General features: G+C 37.2%; 2 protein-coding genes across 2 annotated transcripts in view; both read left to right on the top strand.

Annotated features, from left to right (window-relative positions):
• LOC140144732 (uncharacterized) overlaps window positions 1-21,411 on the top strand; it is a 74,282-nt gene that overhangs the window by 19,611 nt on the left and 33,260 nt on the right. The window lies entirely within an intron of this gene.
• LOC140144727 (plexin-B-like) lies at window positions 6,501-20,659 on the top strand. The gene is made up of 5 exons (XM_072166539.1): window positions 6,501-6,808; window positions 13,902-14,919; window positions 19,087-19,302; window positions 20,275-20,406; window positions 20,543-20,659. Exons 2-5 carry the CDS (start codon window positions 14,245-14,247, stop codon window positions 20,657-20,659), a joined length of 1,140 nt encoding a protein of 379 aa, XP_072022640.1. The 5' UTR covers window positions 6,501-6,808; window positions 13,902-14,244.

Here is a 21,411-nt window from a genome sequence, read left to right as displayed (position 1 = left end):
GAAATTAAGATATTTGCCTGTTCTGTGCCAGTCCGTTAATTTTATATAGAAAGCATTTGACATTGAAATTGTAACTTACGCTCATACGCCCCTTTAAGTTTTAATAGTCAGTGTTCCTTATGAAATAAAGCCGTAACAATTTCGTTAAAATTTTAATTTGATCATTCTTTGCCAAAAAGTTGTAAATATTATTAGTAACAATGTCAGGATTTTTTTCTGGTCATTTTAAATCAAACTAATGAGGTAATCAGCCGCTGTGTTCTATGGGGGATTTAAAGTCATAATATTGACTTAAATTAAAACTTGCTCAGTTGTCCTAAAAAACACAATGAATTTGACTGAATCCAATTAGGTGTAAGTTGGGACATCAGTAAACATTACAAATATGCCAAAATTCAGGTTAAAAAATTACCAAACTCATTTTAAATGATCGTACATTATGTAAGTATATAAGTTTGAATTGTTTTCGACCTTAAACTTCAGAATTTTTCATGATTTTCTCTTTTGTTTATAATACATTTCTTTCTATGTTTATGCTCTTTCAATCAAAGCAAGGTAACCTTTAATACAAAACAGTATCTTACAGACATATTATTTCAAATATCATTATAATAACATTGATTTGACTTAAAAGGCATATCTATTGCAAAAACAAGTTTAACTCCATTCGAAGAGAATAATTACATTACAAGTTGACACTCGTTGCAATTTGTTTATTCGTATTTCTCCTGAAAAAAGACAAATCGTGTTGGTAAAATGCTGGCTCGTACGGTCCTCCCCCGTTCGAAGCGAAATTGATTTCCAACGCAGCAGACAGGTGACGTACAGCATATGAAGAGTAGTCTCCTCCGCAGCCAGTTTGATTACGCATAACCAAACTGGCTGTGTAGGACACTATATGTTCACGAGCAGTATAGACGAATCCAACGAGCCAAGTCATGGTCAGGATTTGGTCGGACATCTTTGGGTAGCCGCTAGCACCAACCTGGTGTTTTGAGCGTCCAATTGTGCAAATAAAAGCCGCCTAACACCTAGAGAAGATGCAAGGACGAGGAGGGTTAATAGAATAATAGCTAATAATATGTATAATGGAGATAATTCCGCAGGTAATCCCGTCGCATCTATTCATACATATAGTCCTTTTGTTCGCAAGTACATCACTGCATAGATACCGCGTGTAGTTAATCCGATTATTATGTCACTTCAACAGCGAATAGACCATAAAGAAGCTGTAAACTTTAATCATTCTTTTGTCTACCTGTGTTTTCGCGGAAGGTGTAAAACGGGTGATGGAATGCAGTTTAAAATTTCCGCCAAGGCCGAATCATTTCACATTTTGAGTGCATTATAGCCGACGGCTACCCAACTAAAGGCTGCTAGTCAGGTGTAGGAATGCGTGAATTTGGATTCCTCTATGCAAATTAGCTCTTGGAGAGCATTTTTGATGTTCAGTGATGCATGTCTAATGCGCGACCTTGTACACGATAAATTGGGAAGGGACAACAAAAGCCATGGAAATATTGGTATTTGCATAAAAAATACAATATTGATATGTCATGCTCAAATATTAATCGAGTACGGTGAAATTGATCTAATTAAAAAAATGTTAGTCCAAGTATACGGTCCACAAGTTCCCCCAATACTTTTTAGAATAAGTCAAAAAATATTTTACGAAATGTAAAAAGATATGTATAGCCTTTTTTGTTTTACACATGTGGACCAATTTATAGCGTCACACGTCATTCCGTTCCATAGGCATGATAGGCGTAGATCCGGGGGGGTAGGGGATTGGTACCATTTTCTTATTTTGTCGCCAAAAGGGGCTGAATTCACTATACTCTCAAAAATGTTTTTCCAATCCCATCCCCCAATGTCAAAAAGAAATCTACGCCACTGTTTGTTCAGTCACAATGGTTAATTGTGTAAGAAAAGAGACCGTTTTAAAAGTGGCACCTGAGTCCATTATAGCAATCAGCTTTTCTTTAACAAATTAGATCTGGCCAACTGTATTGTTTGAGAGCCGAGTCCTACACTGTTTAAAACGGTCTCTTTTTTTACATTTAATGATCCATTGTGACTGAACGCAATGACGTGTGACGCTATAATTTCGTCCATATGTGTAAAACAAATACGGCTGCCCATAACTTTTTACAAGTTTGCATTTTGTCAAATATTTTTCGATTTTTTTCGAAAAAGTATTTAGGGGGAACTTATAAGTTGTGGACCCTGTATTTCTCATGAAGTTGATATACATATGAATTGTAATATCACAATTTACTAGTATAATTATAATAAAGAAGCGGCCTTATTTTATCCATATGTGTAAAAACCATTAAATTTGTAATGCTTGATTCAGAGTTTTTTTCTGATAACAATATACGTTCTGTGCATTGAGAGTGTTGGCAGTCCATTTTCTCAAAGCTGGCAATATTAATATCATGACATTACCGTAGTTTGTATGTCAAATCTGTCTTGTTTGAAGGAACTCACCGCTTACAGTTGGTTTTTGCGGAATGTCACTTTTAAACTACTTATTTTCTCAAAAAAGGACACACCCCAATTAATATTTAGCCCGTGCGGTTTATGCAGACCCCTTCCAGACCAGTCGAGGAATTTTGCGAAAAAATAAAAGTCTCATGAAGTCTGTATTTCAAATTTTAGTATTTTACGAAGTATAACATTGACGCTCCACAGTGGTTTCTTCAAAATTATTTTAAAGGGCATATTATATTGTTTCGGACAACATCCTATCATTGGCAAGCTAATGATGAGGATTTTGCGAAAAAATATTCCGTACTAAATGCCTGAATCTGAATCTGATAGGTACTCTCAACACTTCCTTCGGGGGTCAGGCGAGAGGATGATGAGGGTGCTTTCGGTTTCTTATTCTCGATGTGTGCTTTCTTCCTGGCTTTAGATGTGCTCAGCCACTGCTGTCTTGAATTGTGCTGTTGATTTAATGTCCACTAGTTGTTGAGGCAGGTTATTCCAGCTCTTGAGTGTGAGTGGAAAATAAGAGTTCATGTATTGGTCGGTTCTACCGGTTTGTCTGCTGTATGATTGATTATGGTTAAGGCGTGAGGATTTGCGTGTTTGGACCTTTTCTTGTAAACACTGAATTACGTCATCTGTTGACGTAATGAAAAAAGATAATGCGTTTGTAGCGGGAAGTGTTAGCTTTCGATCGATAAAAAACTTTTCTGATTTGATGAAGAAAACTATCAGGATTTTGACAAAACCACTAGTTTCCACTAGTCACCAGCTATAAACTCACACAGCTCTTATGATGCTATGCACTGAACCGTGTAGTGTAAACACAGACTGTGTAGAGACGATGCATTGCTAGACTCTCTGTGCTTGGGAAATTTGTGTATTCAGGTGTATCGAGGTGGAAACTGTGCATTTATAAGAGTATCCAAACCTTGTAGCCAAACCTTTCGATATGTCCCCGCAACTTTTGATAATTTCTTCTCCTACAGAAACCAATGGTTAAGAACAAAATTGAGCGACTTTTCAATTATTTGACTTGTGATTTGGGTTGAATCAGATTTTGCCTATCCTCTACCGTGTGATAGACGACAGGCAGGTCCAATATTTTGAGTAGTGGATGCCGGCGCAGCCGGTATCCACTACGATCAAAATATTGGACCTGCCTGTCGTCTATCATAGGTAGAGGATAGGCAAAATAAAAATTCCTATCGTTTATTCTCATTCTTAGTCCGTTAAATATTATTTTAATAACTGTAAACAATGTTTTTAAAGCAAAAACTAAGTTACCGTCATAGAAACTCCCCTCATTATAAAATGAACGAAACTTGTTTACAACTTCACGTATTCTGTTGCGCGTACTGTCCAATCAGAAATGTGTCTACGAACTAGACCACTCCCACTGACTAAGAATGCACTATGATTGGGAAATTTGATCAATATAACCTAATCTTAAAGGCAAAGTCCCCATTACCACACACACACAATGGTAATTTTAAAATTGCAGCCAACGAGCTAATAGTTGAGACTTGTCAAATTAAATTGGATTTTCTTATAGAAAACATTCTTAATGTCACACTGCATTAATTTTATTCATAAGTCTCAATGTTTTGAATGTTAAATAAAAGGATGAAAACATCATATATTTGCACACAATCCCATGCAAGGTATGCAACTGTGCCACATGTGTACAAAAGCCAGACATACCAAGGTTAGAAACCACATTGGGTTATGGGAATGTCTTTTACATCTCTGGTTGATATTTGCTGGCAACCATGGTCTGTGATGACTCATCTGCCATGTTACGTAACGGTAGTCAGGTTTACACAGATCTGTGACATAGGGTTGCTAGACCCGCGATTTAATAGCCCAATATGACGCCAAAATATTGCTTCTGGGTGTATTATTGGGCTACAATATGAACATTGTGCGCCATTTATGACAGTTTGCCGAGCCTCTCTTGTTCGCGAATTTCTCATCATTAGAAAAAGTTAGAGTACATTTATCTCCTATTCACCCGTGTGTGGTGAATTGACTACGTAATAATCGCACACTCAAGGGTATAGGCTAGGCCAACTGCACATATCCACTCCTTTCGAAAGCCGTATCTTGCTAAACAAATGTATTTAGGCCTAAAATATCACAATTAATATTGATTTGAATTGTTATCTTCATGCAACAAAATTAAAAAACTTAAAAAACCGACTCAGGTACCGATGTAATTTCAATCAAGCATTTTCACTGTTTCGTAGTGAACCAAGGCTGCGGATGACGACGTCTACCATAAGGTATATTCGAGCCAAATTTGGACACCATCCGGCTATTTTCCCTTTATGTACTATGCAATATTCATAAATATTGGTCATAATGCCCATATTTGGCAAACCATTTACACAAGTGCGCTAGAAATCCCCTGCCTAGCTTCTCTTATGATGTTTACCGAGGTGTAGAGAGTGTGGCCTTCAACACGTAAAATTGGGAAGGCTATTTAGCATAACAAAGGGTTAGTTCCCGATACACTGTGGAGCAAGGAAAGTGGTTATTAGCATATACACTTCTAGTGCCCGTTTCTATTCATCGTTATGTATTCTTCTCCCGTGCATTATTTTCGCGAACTACCCTTCACAGCCCAAATTATATAAACCTGCACGCTAAACAATGCATTATCTAAAACCTGCACGCTAAACAATAGATTCTAGATAATACGTGCACGCTCAAATACTAGAAATACTACTTTCACATAACCATATAGTAGAGTTAGGTGACGCTTTCGACACAGAGGTCACATAACTATATAATTGTCTGTTCGATATATATACCATCAAAAAGTACGAATATACATTCTGTGGTGTTAAAATGGTATAGTTACAAACGGTGTTCTATAATAGGGTACAATTACCGAATAGGGTGCAACTCGCTAGACTTGAGTCCAGTCCTCGTTTACGGAGTTTAGGTTTAGGGTTGGGGTAGGGCAGTCTTGTAATAAGACTAGTAGAGTTGCACCCTATTATGCAAATATCATTGTCATAAATTATGATTAATGACCTCAAATAAATCAAACATCAAATGAGAATAATCGAGCTTCTATTAATTAAAAAGGGCCAAAAACAGGTGGATCATAATTATACAAGATGACACCATTGCAAAATATTCAGCATTTTACAAATGAAATACATGTAGGCCTAGGCCTATATCTAAAATAACATAGCCGGGCCCGGGAAACACACACTAGCGCATAATATCATGATCATGCTTTATAATACCATAGGCCTTCAAACACATGTGTTGCTATGATAATACTGAACAAATTGGTAAATCCCAATGTCGTGTGTTTTAATATAAGTAGATTTTAAAGTTCAAATTATAGAGCTATAAAGTCCAGTTGATATTCACCGTAGTACTAGTCGGACATCTAAATCGATCGTTTCCAGATGAACTGGTTCAGTGCTCTAAATGATCACAACATAAAGTCAATTGGTTACAAACCATGCGTGAATAAGTTACTAAAGTATGACGTATGGCGCAATCGATACCATTGATAGCTAACTTATACAGGAATTGATTTTCTTTACCAGTTAAATGCTACGTAGCTGGTCAATGTCCTGACGGTGTTTTTAAAATGTAAGATATTTTCCCAAATATTAAAACTAATATAATGAATGCAGCAATTAATATTGCCTATTGTTTTAATAGGCCTACACTCAAAGTGTATGACGGATAATGTACTCGTGCAAATGCATTCGTCAATATAATTGCACTTGCCATGGAGTTATTGCATTTAGCTCTTGAGCCTATCGGCTCTCGAGCTAAATGCAATAACTCCACGGCGCGTGCGATTATCTTGACGAATGCATTGCACTCAGTTCATTATCCTTATCATAATTACACTATTCAATATTTTTCTAGCACATGGTGCCAATTATATTGGCTGTGGACGGTGAGATGTAAATTGGGTGATGATGTCACAGCTCATTAAAGTTTGTCACTCAGTCTGTGGCAACTTGTTGTAATGTTAGATACCCGTTCAAGTCCAAAATAAACGGGTGTCTCTATGTAACCACAGTTGACGCACCAAGAAATTGTAGAACATAAATCTACCTTATAAAAGCAGATTGCGAACAGACCCGTTTCTGTACCAATAACAATATGTGAGGCCTTTGGGCTCACATAATAATAATAATGTCATCATGACTAAAATGGTGTATTCGTGAAGTTAACCGCACACAATTATCATTTGGTTTTCAGATCCTGTAACGCCGCTTTTGTCTATTCGTTCTACTGAAACTGGAGTTAAGTTTGTGGATACGAATTCTTCTCCAAGGTAGTTTAGGTGACACCACTAATGACAAATTACATAAAACTATAAAATAATTTATTTTTGGCATTGATTAGTGGTGGTGGTAGCGTGGGGTGGTAAACTTATTCCCCGTGTGCATCATTTTGGCCCGATATGCACATAATTTAGAGCAACTATATATGTATATAAAGTTTAAAGTCTTCCCATTGACCGGCTCAAGAAATGATCATCGGGATAACTGTGTTAGAAATTTATTTGATTGAAATAGTTAGGGCCATTGAGAGGTGCCAAATTTACAAGTCTACACTGAGAGCTACAGTCTGTTTGAGAATGGTCCTTGGTCAATTTGGAGGCTGATTCCGATTCTTAAGTATGTACTTTCGTAAAAGGTGTCGATGGTCCGGTCCAAGAGATAGCAAGAATTTCTTTGACAAAAATGACCAGGTGTCTTGTTAAGATAGTTGGATAGAACATCCCATGGGACATCTGAAAAGTGATGTCTTGAGTGTCGTGAGCGGTGGAGCGTGACGTCAGAGGTCAATGACCTCAAATTTGACACATTTTCCTGTATAATTCGTATTATGCATGCCATTTATTAACAACAGCCTCACATTTTTGGTGTCTAATGAAAGATATTGAAATTATCTATCAAACAAAACCAATATCAATGAGATTTGAAAATGTTTCGACCCTAATTTTGAGCCAAAAACGTCAAAATTTAGCATTTTTACCAATACTAGTATTTTGCAAATTGACCTGACATAAAACTTATAATTTCCTGAAAAGCGTGGGTGCATTACTTTAAGATTCTTACTCAAAAACTGACCCATTATGTTCACAAAAAGATGACCAAAAACAATGTGTGTGGGTAAAGTCGTTTTTGGGCAAGGACATTTTAAAGTGCAATGACCTCTTAAATTGACTATGTAAGAGGTTTTCTGCACATATAGACTGTGGGCTATGCTAACCTCACTCCCCCAGGGGGATTTATGGAGGCAGGTATTTTTGGGACCCTAATGCATTGAGGTTTTGAAATCCGCTTGCCTGCACATTGGCCAGCGGTGGGTGAAGCGGTGAGGGCGTTTTTTTCAAAATGGCCGCCAAAATCACAAAAATCAACATAACTAGGACAGTGAAGCTCCTAGCAGCATAATTATGATGTCTACACCCATGTTTTTAGGGTCAAGGAATCCTATAATATCACTTACATCAACAGGGGACCTAAATTTCCAAGATGGCTGCCAAAATTTCAAAATGGCCGACATTGAAAATGAAAATTATCTGTATCTCAGTCCTTGAAGCTCCTGCAAGCATAATTTTGATGTCTATACCCATGTTTGCAGGATCAAGGAGTCCAATAAAATCACTAAGAACAGCCCAGGACACAAATTCCAAGATGGCTGCCACTGAATTTTAAAATGGCTGCCATTTAAATCAATTTTGTCTATATCTCAGTCGTTGAAGCTCTAAGGAGCATGTCTCTAATGTATTATGCCGTATTGTCGGAATCAAGGATTCCAGCCAATACATTTAGGTTTTGAAATCCGTTTGCCTTCACATTGGCCAGCGGTGGGTGAGGCGGTGAGAGCGCTTTTTCAAAATGGCATCAATAATGACACCATAAATAATCAACGACATGTCTATTACCTAAACACAAGAAGTATCAAAGCCTTAGTAGTATAAGTGGGTAAGTGCAATAGCTGTCTTGTGAACATTTGGCAATATATTATATATTTTAGATGTACCATCAAGTACCACGCCAAACACGCATACAAGCCAGTTGCCGTGCACTTTTCCCTTCCAGATCATAGCATCGATGATGTCAAAGTCACGGTCATTGAATCACTTGGTCGCCAATCCAAATATAGACGTCAGCAGCGCGAGAAATTCTGGATCAACAAACTTCATTCCTTCAACCCGAAGGCCTTAATCTTATTGGATAGGTCCCCCTCTTTTCACGCGCGCGTTTTAGATGCGCCTTCACACTGCGTTTTTTTTAAGTCGCGATCTTTTTATGCTTGTTTTTTTACGCGTTACGCATTAATTTTCTTGCTTGTTTTTAGATTGTTTTCTTGTGTCATTTCATATGTAATAAAGCCTGAAGAAGGTACGCCCAGTACCGAAAATTTGCTGTACAACTGTTTCCCGTCTTCGTTTGTTTTATTTTATATATTTTACTCATATCCACATGTCAGCTACACATGGCAGCTATTGCACTTACCCACTTGGGCACTCAACAGTCGATGTCCAAACTCCAAGATCAACAACTAATCTAATCATATTCAGTAACTCTATTTGTAAAAGGATTAATTCTAGGAAAAAAATGAAACGATAGCTAAGAGTAGCTTGATGACGTAGCTCCCAGTTGCTGATTGGTGCTGGGGTTACTGTACTGGTGATACTGGTGTTGATACAGTAGCTCCCAATTGCTGGTTGGTACTGGGGTATCTATCTACTGCTGGTATTGGTGATGATAAAGTAGCTACCAACTGATTGTTGCTGGGTTTAGCTATCTACTGTTGATATTGGCGTTGATGAAGTAACTTCCTATTGCTGATTGGTGTTGATGAAGCAGCTTTCAATTGAAGTAAATGTTCATTGGCGCTAAGGTAGCCATCTACTGCTAATATTGATGTTGACGAAGTAGCTGCCAATTGCTGCTTGTTGCTGTGTTAGCCATCTACTGCTGATATTGGTGTTGATGAAGTAGCTTCCTTTTGCTGCACTGATTGTGTTGCTGAATTAGCTTTCAATTGTTCACTGGCGCTAAGGTAGCGACCTACTGCTGATATTGTTGTTGATGAATAAGCTTTCAATTGTTCATCATTGGCTCTAATGTAGCCATCTACTGCTGATATTGGTGTTGATGTAGTAGCTTCTAATTTGCTGATTGTTGTTGATGAAGTAGCTTTCAGCCTTATTGTTCATTGGCTCTAAGCTAGCTATCTACTGCTGATATTGGTGTTGATATAGTAGCTCCCAATGGCTGATTTTTGCTAATGTAGCTATCCACTACTGATATTGATGTTGATGAAGTAGCTTCCAACAGACGGCCTGAAGATGCACCTAGGATAAGGTGTGAAACTGTTGCCTCTCAAAACCGTGATTCCAGTTGAATAGTTTAAAAAAATCTAATTTTATAATATAAGCAGTAGATACCCCAACACCTGTCAACAATAGGGAGCTACCTCATAAACGCCATTGACACCAGTAAGCACCAATCAGCAATACTGCTTCACGAACACAGATATCAGCAGTTGAAAGCTAGCTTAGAAACAATCAGCAATTGGAAGCTACTTCTTCAACACCAATATCAGTAGTGGATAGCTACATTAGCAACAATCGGCAATTGGGAGCTACTATATCAACACCAATATCAGCAGTAGATAGCTAGCTTAGAGCCAATGAACAATTAGGCTGAAAGCTACTTCATCAACAACAATCAGCAATTGGAAGCTACTTCATCAACACCAATATCAGCAGTAGATAGCTAAACCAGCAGCAATCAGCAATATGAAGCTACTTCTTCAATATCAGCAGTAGATGGCTAAATTAGAGCCAATGAACAATTGAAAGCTTATTCATCAACACCAATATCAGCAGTAGGTAGCTACCTTAGCGCCAGTGAACAATTGAAAGCTACTTCATCAACACAATCAGCAAAAGGAAGCTACTTCATCAACACCAATGTCAGCAGTAGATGGCTAATACAGCAACAAGCAGCAATTGGTAGCTACTTCGTCAACACCAATATTGGCAGTAGATGGCTACCTTAGCGCCAATGAACATTTACTTCAATAGAAAGCTGCTTCATCAACACCTATCAGCAATAGGAAGTTACTTCATCAACGCCAATATCAGCAGTAGATAGCTAAACCCAGCAACAATCAGTTGGTAGCTACTTTATCATCACCAATACCAGCAGTAGATAGATACCCCAGTACCAACCAGCAATTGGGAGCTACTGTATCAACACCGGTATCACCAGTACAGTAAACCCAGCACCAATCAGCAACTGGGAGCTACGTCATCAAGCTACTCTTAGCTATCGTTTCATTTTTTCCTAGAATTAATCCTTTTACAAATAGATTTACTGAATATGATTAGATTAGTCGTTGATCTTGGAGTTGGGACATCGACTGTTGAGTGCTCAAGTGGGTAAGTGCAATAGCTGCCATATGTAGCTGACATGTGTATATGAGTACAATATATAATATATTGCCAAATGTTCACAGGACAGCTATTGCACTTACCCACTTATACTATTAAGGCTTTGATACTTCTTGTGTTTAGGTAATAGACATGTCGTTGATTATTTATGGTGTCATTATTGATGCCATTTTGAAAAAGCGCTTTCACCGCCTCACCCACCGCTGGCCAATGTGAAGGCAAGCGGATTTCAAAACCTAAATGTATTGGCTGGAATCTTTGATTCCGACAATACTGCATAATGCATCAGAGACATGCTCCTTAGAGCTTCAACGACTGAGATATAGACAAAATTGATTTAAATGGCAGCCATTTTAAAATTCAGTGGCAGCCATCATAGAATTTGTGTCCTGGGCTGTTCTTAGTGATTTTATTGGACTCCTTGATCCTGCAAACATGGGTATAGTCATCAAAATTATGCTTGCAGGAGCTTCAAGGACTGAGATATAGATAATTTTCATTTTCAATGTCGGCCATTTTGAAATTTTGGCAGCCATCTTGGAAATTTAGGTCCCTTGTTGATGTAAGTGATACTATAGGATTCCTTGACCCTAAAAACATGGGTGTAGACATTATAATTATGCTGCTAGGAGCTTCACTGTCCTAGTTATGTTGATTTTTGTGATTTTGGCGGCCATTTTGAAAAAAAAGCGCCCTCACCGCCTCACCCACCGCTGGCCAATGTGCAGGCAAGTGGATTTCAAAACCTCAATGCATTAGGGTCCCAAAAATACCTGCCTCCATAAATCCCCATGGGGGAGTGGGGTTAGCATAGCCCACAGTCTATATGTGCAGAAAACCTTTTACATAGTAAATTTAAGAGGTCATTGCACTTTAAATGTCCTTGCCCAAAAACGACTTTACCCACACACATTGTTTTGGTCATCTTTTTGTGAACATAATGGGTCAGTTTTTGAGTAAGAATGTTTAAGTAATACATTCACGCTTTTCAGGAAATTATAAATTTTATGTCAGGTCAATTTGCAAAATATTTGTAAAAATGCTAAATTTTGACGTTTTTGGCTCATTTTCAAATCTCATTGATATTGGTTTTGTTTGATAGATAATTTTAATATCTTTCATTAGACACCAAAAATGTGAAAATCTAGGCTGTTGTTAATAAATGGCATGCATAATACGAATTATACAGGAAAACGGGTCAAATTTGAGGTCATTGACCTCTGATGTCACGCTCCACCGCTCACGACACTCAAGACTTCACTTTTCAGATGTCCCATGGGATATTCTATCCAACTATCATAACAAGACACCTGATCATTTTTGTCAAAGAAATTCTTGCTATCTCTTGGACCATCCTCAAAAGGTCATAAGGGGTAACACCGGTTTCAAATTTAAAAGTAGGTTAAAAGTTCTACCAAAATATTCCTCTCATCCTAATGTTTCGGAAAAAGATCCACTTGCGACGTACCGCTCTCAAGTTATAAGTAAAAAGGGTCAATGTTAGATTTGAGGGCCTACAGTGGTCACAAACTGAACAGTGCTCCGACTTCAACAAAAGTTGGTCTCGAATTATTTGTCACGCAAAATAAGTCCGAAAAGGAATTGTACATGTTGGTTACATGTAGCTGACGTTTTTGCCACATTTCTCCAGTAGCAAAGTATTTAAGACAGTGTAAACGTATCATGGGTAGGCCTAAAAAAATTGTTTGATTGGCGTAACCCGACCTATCCTAAAAATAAGCCCGACCCTGACTTTTTTTTGCAAAAAAAAAAAAAAATAAATAAACTAAAAAATAAAATAAAATTAGATTTAAAAAATGAAAAAAAAAAAGTGCCAAGGCCTTTATCAAACACAATTTATAGCTTTTAAAGTGAAAAAAAAAACCAACAAAAAAAAAACCAACAACAACACAAAAACAACCAAACAAACACCCTAAGTTTTTTTTATGTTACGCCAATCAAACAATTTTTTAAGCCATATGTTTTTGCTGGAACATGAAATTGTACCAGCCTGTATCAATGTATGTTACTTGCTTACTTACTGACTAACCTTAACCTTTTGGTCTGAAATGGACATATCTAGAAATGTCACGAAGGTATGACCCCTGAGTGATGTCAATTGAAAGAGAAAAATGTAAAGAATATAATAAAAATATTTTTCCAACCGGGGGTGGCACTCATCATAAGACCTGGGTCAATATTCTATTTTCCTTTTTATATCTCAAAATGTCAAGAAGGTATGACCCCACCGAGTGGTGTCAAATGAAAGAGATAAAAGTAAGAAATAATTATAATAGATATTATTTCCCCCGCTGGGGGTGACACTCCTCACTAGACCTGAGTCAATATTCATATTTAGGGTACTCTCCATATCTCGATATGGCAAGAAGATATGACCCCCGAGTGGTACCAAATGAAAGAGAACAAAGTAAATAATAATAATAATAATAATAATAATAATAATAAAAATAATAAAAATAATAATAAAAAATAATAATAATAATAATAATAATAATAATAATAATAATAATAATAATAATAATAAAAAGTTTTGTTAAAATCGGAACTCGTTCCCGTTTTTGACCTCTGTAGGCTCTAACATTTGACATTTACCTAACCTTTTCGACTAGAGAACGGCAGTTGCAAGTGGGTCAAACCAAAGATCCTTATTTTTAGGATCTTTGGTCAAACTACACTCAAAATTGACCAGCTTTGAAATATAACCCCTGCTTTATCATGGTTACCCCCTTCAGACCTTTTGAGGACTTTCAACACCTTTTATGGCAGGCTGGACCACTTCACTAACTAAAAAACGCCATCCGCAATTTTGTCGCCTTTAAGGTCAAATTTTGACAGCGATGGTACATAGAACTTTTTCAAAAGAAGGTAACGCATAAATCATCTAACTTCCAAATACTTCTTTCTGTTATTTTTCAACAACTGTCAGCCTAGACGCTGGACTATCAGCATATGAGATCTCTTCATACTCAGTACCACTTGACTGTGTCTTGTGTGATCCGAAATTCAACCATTTCGTCATCCACGACACGACAGGAGATGTATATCTTGGTTCCTCGAATACGGTAGTTCATTTAAATACATCTTATCATGTAATCAAGGGCGTATCAACTTTCATCGAATGTACGGTTGATATAGATAGAGAAGATTGCGTTAATCATAACAAACTTCTCATTATTCACTATGGCACTGAGAATGATAAACTGATCACATGTGGGAATTATGACGGAGGGACATGCCAGATCCGAGATCCAAACGACATAGAGAGCTCCATGCAAGTTAATCAAAGAGTGGCAGCACCAGGTGATCTTACCACAGTATACACCATTGCACCTGCACCTGACACCACTAGCGATGGAGTTGGGGAGATGATGTATGTCGGAGCTACAGATCCAGATCTTCAAGAGATCGCATTTTTTAGCCGACGAAGACTTTCCGACGCGTCTATACTGAGTATACCTGGAGATAATAAATTAACATTTGCTGCGAATAATTTCCAAGTTGATTTCAAAGACGTGTTTGATTTTAATGGATTCACATATTTTGTCACCAATCAACGTTTTGATAGTGGGAGCACATACACTAATGTTTTGTCAAAAATTAACCGCGTATGCCATGACAGTACAGACCTTGACTCCAGGACAGAGGTTGTAATTGAATGCACAAATAACGGCGAAAACTATAACTTGATTCAAGCGGTCCATCTCACAACAGTTGGTTCAGATCTTGCCAACTCGTTAGTTCTTGGTACAAACGAACAGGTACTCATTGGATTATTTGCCAAAAGTGTAGACTTAACGGACTTCATACCAGACAGTCGATCCGCATTGTGCATTTTTAGACTAAGCGATATTGAGTTCAAGTTCTTGAGGGCGATTGCCGCGTGTTACGAGAGTACGGGTAACAACGATGGTGCGTCTTACATCATTGGAAAAAATTGCGGAATTGTAAGTATACCAATCTTTGTTTTTAACCACACATTTATTTTTCGTATGAATTACGTTCCAGATAAAGGACATGATTTGATGATTTTGGGTTTGTTCAGTAATGTTATCTATTACGTGTATAGGGTGACAATGCTCCGTACATTAAGGATTCAATCTTCAATACGAAAGGTCAAAATTTTCAATTGATCCCAGCTACATACACTTTAGGTTCATATCATTAGATTTATAAAGTTTACTTCGAGGACTGTATATCACAAACATCATTTTTAATCATTTTTAATCATTTACCATAATATCGCGAATTTCAAAAAATCAAACTTATTTGATATCAGAAGGACTTCGTATTCAGAATGCAATTCGATATATCTGATGTGCTCTCATTTTCCACAAAGAATATTGTCCAAACGTTGTTACCAAAGCCCTTAATATGTATCTGTTTGTTACTCTATTCTCATTTCAACCTTAGAACTTTAAATAAAGTTTTTGAATCTGTCCATTGTTCAACAGGAATTTGATTTTGTTTGTAATAAAAGTTTTTTTCGATAATGCTATTGGGCAGTATGCTTCGACTATATTTATAAATACGTTTTTGTAAATACGCATGTGACCACCTCCGCGCTGCCATAGCAGATTCTAGACAGTAAAGCAGTATACAGACTTTTTATTGTACGTACAATATTGTATGTAAATATGTACGTTATTTAATCTATTGCCATTCTATTTCCAGTACTGTTTAAGTTCTAACGAATGTTTGATGACGTAAAATCGATAATATATTTCTGCTAGATATTGTATGTAACATATTATCGATTTTTCGTCATCAAACATTCGTTAGAACTTAAACATTACTGAAATAGAATGGCAATAGATTAAATAACGTACATATTGTACATACAATATTGTACGTACAATACTCGGAGTCTGAAGCGCGCTTTAGTCTCAAAGTGACCTTCTGCACAGCGGGTGGTCTTCCTGTACATTTGAATGCAAAGGCGAACAACATGAGACTACTATGCAGCAAAATCGTCTATTTTGTTCAACTTTGTGATTATTGTAAAGGGTTTCCGTCGTGGAATATTTTTTTCCGTCGTCAAATACTTTCAAAATGCTGTTTTTGATAACATATTACAAATTCGGAATCCCCCATGTATAATAATTTTGCTATTCTATTAAGGGCTGGGGTATGAACGTTTGGACAGTATTTATTGTGGGACATTAGAGCACATCAGACATATCGAATTGCATTCTGAATACGAAGAATGTCCTTCTGATATCAAATAATTTTGATTTTTGAAATTCGCAATTTAATACACATTTTATGGCAAATCATTAAAAAATATTTTTGATATTTAACAGTACTTGAAGTAAACTTTATAAATCTGATGATTTATACTTAAAGTGTATGTAGGTGGGATGAAAAGCCGACGATCAATTGAAAATGTTGACCTTTCGTATTGAAGATATGGATTTTTTTTCCCAGAACACCAAAAAAAATAGGTCTTTTGGGAAAAAATCCATATCTTCAATATGAAAGGTCAAAATTTTCAATTGACCGTCGCCTTTTCCTCCCTGCTACATACACTTTAAGAATATATCATTAGATTTATATAATTTACTTCGAGGACTGTTATATATCAAAAATTTGAAAAATATCAATTTTTTATAATTTGTCATAAAATTTGTAATATATTGTGATTTTCAAAAAATGAAAATTATTTGATATCAGAAAGACATGCTTCGGATTCAGAATGCAATTCGATAGGTCTGAGGTGCTCTCATGTCCCACAAAAAATACTGTCGAAACGCAATAAACGCTCATTTTAGATCCCTTAATACTTAAATTTGTTGATATTTATCTACAGAGTTTCTATGCTTTCCTGTATAGTGGTCAATGCATGAGGATTTGGTCACGCTTGTAGGTCTATGTCGTACCCATGGGTCACGTGCGTATTTATAAAAACGTATTTATAAATATAGTCGAGGCATACTGTTGGGTATAACAAATTGAGATAATAGAGACCTTGCGGAATGAAGTTACTTTAACTGGAACGGCAACTTCAGAAATATCGATTGGATTTCTTGCTCAAATTTACTCCAACGCGAACGTATGGTTGATTACTGCAACAACAGCGTCTTGTCGCTTAAACTCGGGACATGTGTATCAATGTGCGTTCAAAAGAAGGGCATGTGTAAGAGCTTGTAACCGACTACATCCAAATGTCTCTCTTTTGTTTAGTCAAGTGGTTATTAGTCCCACTTCAAGACAAAAGACTCTACCTTAAGAGCTTCGTTTGAGTAAACATGAATGAACTCGCGATACCACTCAACATGGATTATGTCGGGACCCAGCGTTAATCTGCTTATCATATTATTTTAGGCCCTATACGTTTCAATTAATATTCTTACGATAGTTATAGGCCTATATATAATATTATTTAATAAAGGCTCGTCAGCTTTGTCAATTTCATATTCCAATTTACTTCGCAAAGCCTAATGAAATACATATTCTTTATTTCTTTTCCTCCTTCAGAATCTCTATCCCCTTCCCTCCTGTTTCCCCTTCCCTACATTCTCCTTATTTCCCCTCCTTCTCCCCTCTATCTGTACTCGCTCTCTCAAACTTGACCCTCCTATAATTACCCCCTCCCCAGTGATTTTGTCAGGGTTTTTCTGTTAGGAGGGCATGGGCCGATTCTTAAAGGGAAACATTTTTAGAAAAAGGGGCTTAAAATGGCAGAAAAAGGCCTAAAAGCGTAAAATATCACGGCGGCCAGCATCCAAAGGGAGGGGGTCAAGCAGGAAGACAAGATGTCCCACGGGGGAGCCCCCCCCCCCCTTGGCTACCAGCAAAGCACCTCCCTGTCCACTTCCAATGCCCTCCCTCTACTCCTCTCTACCCCCTCTCTTACCAGGCACCACCTAAGACATGTTATATATAAAATGTTATACACCTGCTTTACTCTTCCAGAAGTATCGTATACTGCTGGCTCAAGTAAAACCAGACCATTTTACGGGAACTTAATCCCCTTGGCGTTGAAGTCAAGCTAAAAACTTGGTTCCGCAAACTGATTTGGTGTACGCCATGAGCACACACAAAACTATAATTATATCAAGTGTGACGTTTGGAACAAAAATTATTTTGATCTAATTTAATCAATAATTTTCAGCAACATGTAGCATGTTTTTTACCCAACCAAATTAGATTTCCAATAATTGGTCTATTAACTGGATAATACATAAGTGGTAATTATGTAGGCTATAAGGAAATAGGCAAACTATTGTTCTAAATTATGACGTATTTCATCATAATTTACGGCACACTATAGATTCTCGCGTTAACTTTAACTTCAAGCGGCTTTAATGGCAGAGTGGTTTTGAATACATAATCCTCTATAATCATCTAGACGTTAAAGTTTGTGGTTTCTAACTCCATTTCGCAAGGTCTCTAATGTTACATAATCGCCTACGCTAAAGATAATAATTCACTTTTTTTTCCACTGTTTTTCCGAATTCACTTTTTCTCTCTCGAATCGATGGAACTCTCAGAAAATTTTACTGTTGTACATATTCATTACTATTGCGCTGAAATATCAGTAAGATCTAAGCATTTTTCACACAGACAATAGATTTTCTAAACTAGTGCCTTATGCTATAGTATATTAAGAAACCTTGGTTTCACCCAACCACTGTGAGTTTTACCAAGGTTATAGATTTGTTTGCTATATTTTCTTGCTGTATAACTATATAGAATTATCTCAATAAAAATAGGTCCTTAACTTAACTGCTGATATTTCAAGTTAAGTTAAATTTATTGCCTGGGTGAAACATGCTCGGATCTTACTGACATTTATGTATTAGGTATTAAATAAAGATTCAGAGTTAAGACCGAATATAAGCAGGGTCGTAGCAAGAGCCTCGGTGGTCTGTGGACAAAGAACAGTGCAGGGCCTTTTAACATCTCCTTTATCAACCCTATTTCATTTTCGTTTTTTTTTTTTGTTGCCAGAAAGAAGAAAGAAAGAAAGAGGAATCGGTAGAAAAACAGTACCTAGCTCGGGGGGGTTGTAAACCCCCAGCTAGGTAATCATTCTATATGAGGACAGCAAGAACATTAACAGTTTTGAATTCTGCCCCTGTAAAACCCTGTTTGTGTCTCCCTTGCATTAGACACTAGATCCAAACAGTTTCGACACGACTCAATTAGCTGATCAGCAAAAATGCAATGCTGCAAATTACGCTCTTGCTAGAGGGAAACTGACTGAACCTATCCAATCAACTGCAACCATAGAATGGCCATCAACTCTTGTGTCATCAATCATCACTACCGTAGAAGAGGAACATACCATTGCTTTCATTGGTACCTCAACAGGACAACTTATGAAGGTACTATAGTATATATTTCTCCGTGTTAAAATTCAACATGTAAATTGCTTTTTTTATTGATTGCATGCCCTACATTGATGAACACAATTATCAGAGAACCATCATGTAGTGTTGTGTGTGCATTTGACTGAATTGCATGCATAAGTCATATTATTGCTTTATAACCAGCAATATCATGATATGCCTAATACAACCGGCACATAAAGTAACTACTCAGTTTTATAAAGTAGTTAATTTTTATGGCAGGTGTAGATCAATGCAACCTGGTCTCTCTAAAATACTGTATACTCGTAATCAGTCTACTTGAAACTGAATATACGGCAGTAAATAGCGCCCTCTGTTTTACATTAAGGTTGCTGTTGGGCAATATTATATTAAGGTTAGGGTTTATAGTGGGTTAGTGTTAGGGTTAAGGTTAATGGGTTATTAGGTTAGAGTTAGGGATAGGGCCCTAGTATCAACAAAAAACATTAAGGCCGCATGGCCGGCAGGCCGGAGGGTTACGCTTAGGGCTAGATTAAATTCAGGGTGACGGGCTGTATCTACTGGGTGACTTACTGTCGATAACGAAAACACATACCAATTACTTAGAGACAACCCGTCGCCCATTTCATGCTTTCAACTTTTTTACTTTTTACCCCATAATTTCCCTCATTCTTCAGGCCCTGCCCTCTATCGGGGACTAAGTTTAAACTTCTTTGCTATTGTTTTTGGAGAAACATTATTCCTTTGTAAGCCTGCGGCGCAACCTTGAACAATATTGTCTTTGAGCAATATTGTCTTTGACCCATGAGGGTGTGGGGTGTGTATGCGGGGGTGTAGGTGCTTGTGTGGATTTCTTTGGATTTCTGTGGTGTGGGTTGTTGAGGAGGGGGTTGTGAATGTTTGTGCGCTTGTCTTCACGAAAAGAAGTCTACTCTTAGATATAACTTAATTACATATGATTTTAAATCCTTTGCTTTTTCTAAATAGTACCATCTTAGAGGTGGCGGAACCAGTAGGATGTATGAGACGCTCAATTTAGGTAGCCCTGTACTGATGGATGATCATCTGCAAACAACAGAAGACGGCAAACAACATCTGACAATACTTACTGAACAAAAGGTAACATCAACCATGTTGAATGTATAGATAAATAGGAAACGAAAGAAAACCGCTTATCTTCCTTTCATATGTATATTTTATTTGTATTTTCACCAGTCAAGTGTGCTTTACTGTGTTTCATTTTTACTGATTTAAGATTTTCAAACTACGCGTTGAAAACTGTGGCTACTATGAAACCTGTGATGGTTGTATCGGTGCTACGGAGGAAGATGGAGATCCATATTGTGGATGGTGCATTCTTACTAGAACGTAAGAAAAAATTAATTTATTATGCATATAAAACCACCGAGCTATTTTGGTAGCAAAGAAATATATTTGAACATTATTTGGTAATGACAATATATTTGATCCTCTAAAGCATTCCTCCTGAATTGTGTCGGAATAGAACTTGCTTATGAGTGTAAAGTTGCGTATGGCTGACATGTGTTGTTTCAAATATTGGCATCTGAAGTGTATTGATTAAGAAAAGGCCTATAACAGGTGCCCAGTGGGCATTGACCGTTCCGAGAAATTCATGGTCGAAGTTTACACAGGGTTAAAACTCAAAATGGTTTGAACCTATTCCAAAATATTCCTCAGCTCACAAGGATCTAGAAATATAGTTTGACCTTCATACAACTAATCAGTTGAAGTTATTGGCGAAAAGATCAAAGGTTGGAATTTGGGCTCCATCTCCCTCTCTGTGTCAGGTGGTGCTGTGTAGCGCTGCTGTGATCTTCACAAGAGTACGCCATCTCACTCGATCTGTTGCCAAGTGCGTTGCACCTTGCATTCCTTGCTTAGAAACCAGCTTCACGTCATTAGTCCAAGTTGTTGGTGGACGTCTCCTTCCTCGTCGACCTTTCATAGTCCCTTGCAAAATTTGTTTTTCTACACCTCCATGTTTCTTGACAATAGGGTCAAAGTACTTCAGCTTTCTCTCCATTATGCCGTTTCTGATGGTTAGACCAATCTTGTCGAGGATCCAGGAATTTATTCTCTTGTCTTTCCATGTCACTTACAGAA

Source organism: Amphiura filiformis, unplaced genomic scaffold (assembly GCF_039555335.1).
Source record: "Amphiura filiformis unplaced genomic scaffold, Afil_fr2py scaffold_76, whole genome shotgun sequence".
Classification (NCBI taxonomy): Eukaryota; Metazoa; Echinodermata; class Ophiuroidea; order Amphilepidida; family Amphiuridae; genus Amphiura; species Amphiura filiformis.
This window is presented reverse-complemented; position numbering and strand designations above follow the sequence as displayed.

Excerpts from the sequence above, each read along its gene's own strand:
- LOC140144727 (XM_072166539.1), top strand. The coding sequence starts at position 14,245 with ATGCAAGTTAATCAAAGAGTGGCAGCACCAGGTGATCTTACCACAGTA. Across the intron at positions 14,920-19,086 it reads TTGGAAAAAATTGCGGAATT|ACACTAGATCCAAACAGTTT; the intron begins GTAAGTATACCA and ends CCCTTGCATTAG. Across the intron at positions 19,303-20,274 it reads CAACAGGACAACTTATGAAG|TACCATCTTAGAGGTGGCGG; the intron begins GTACTATAGTAT and ends TTTTCTAAATAG.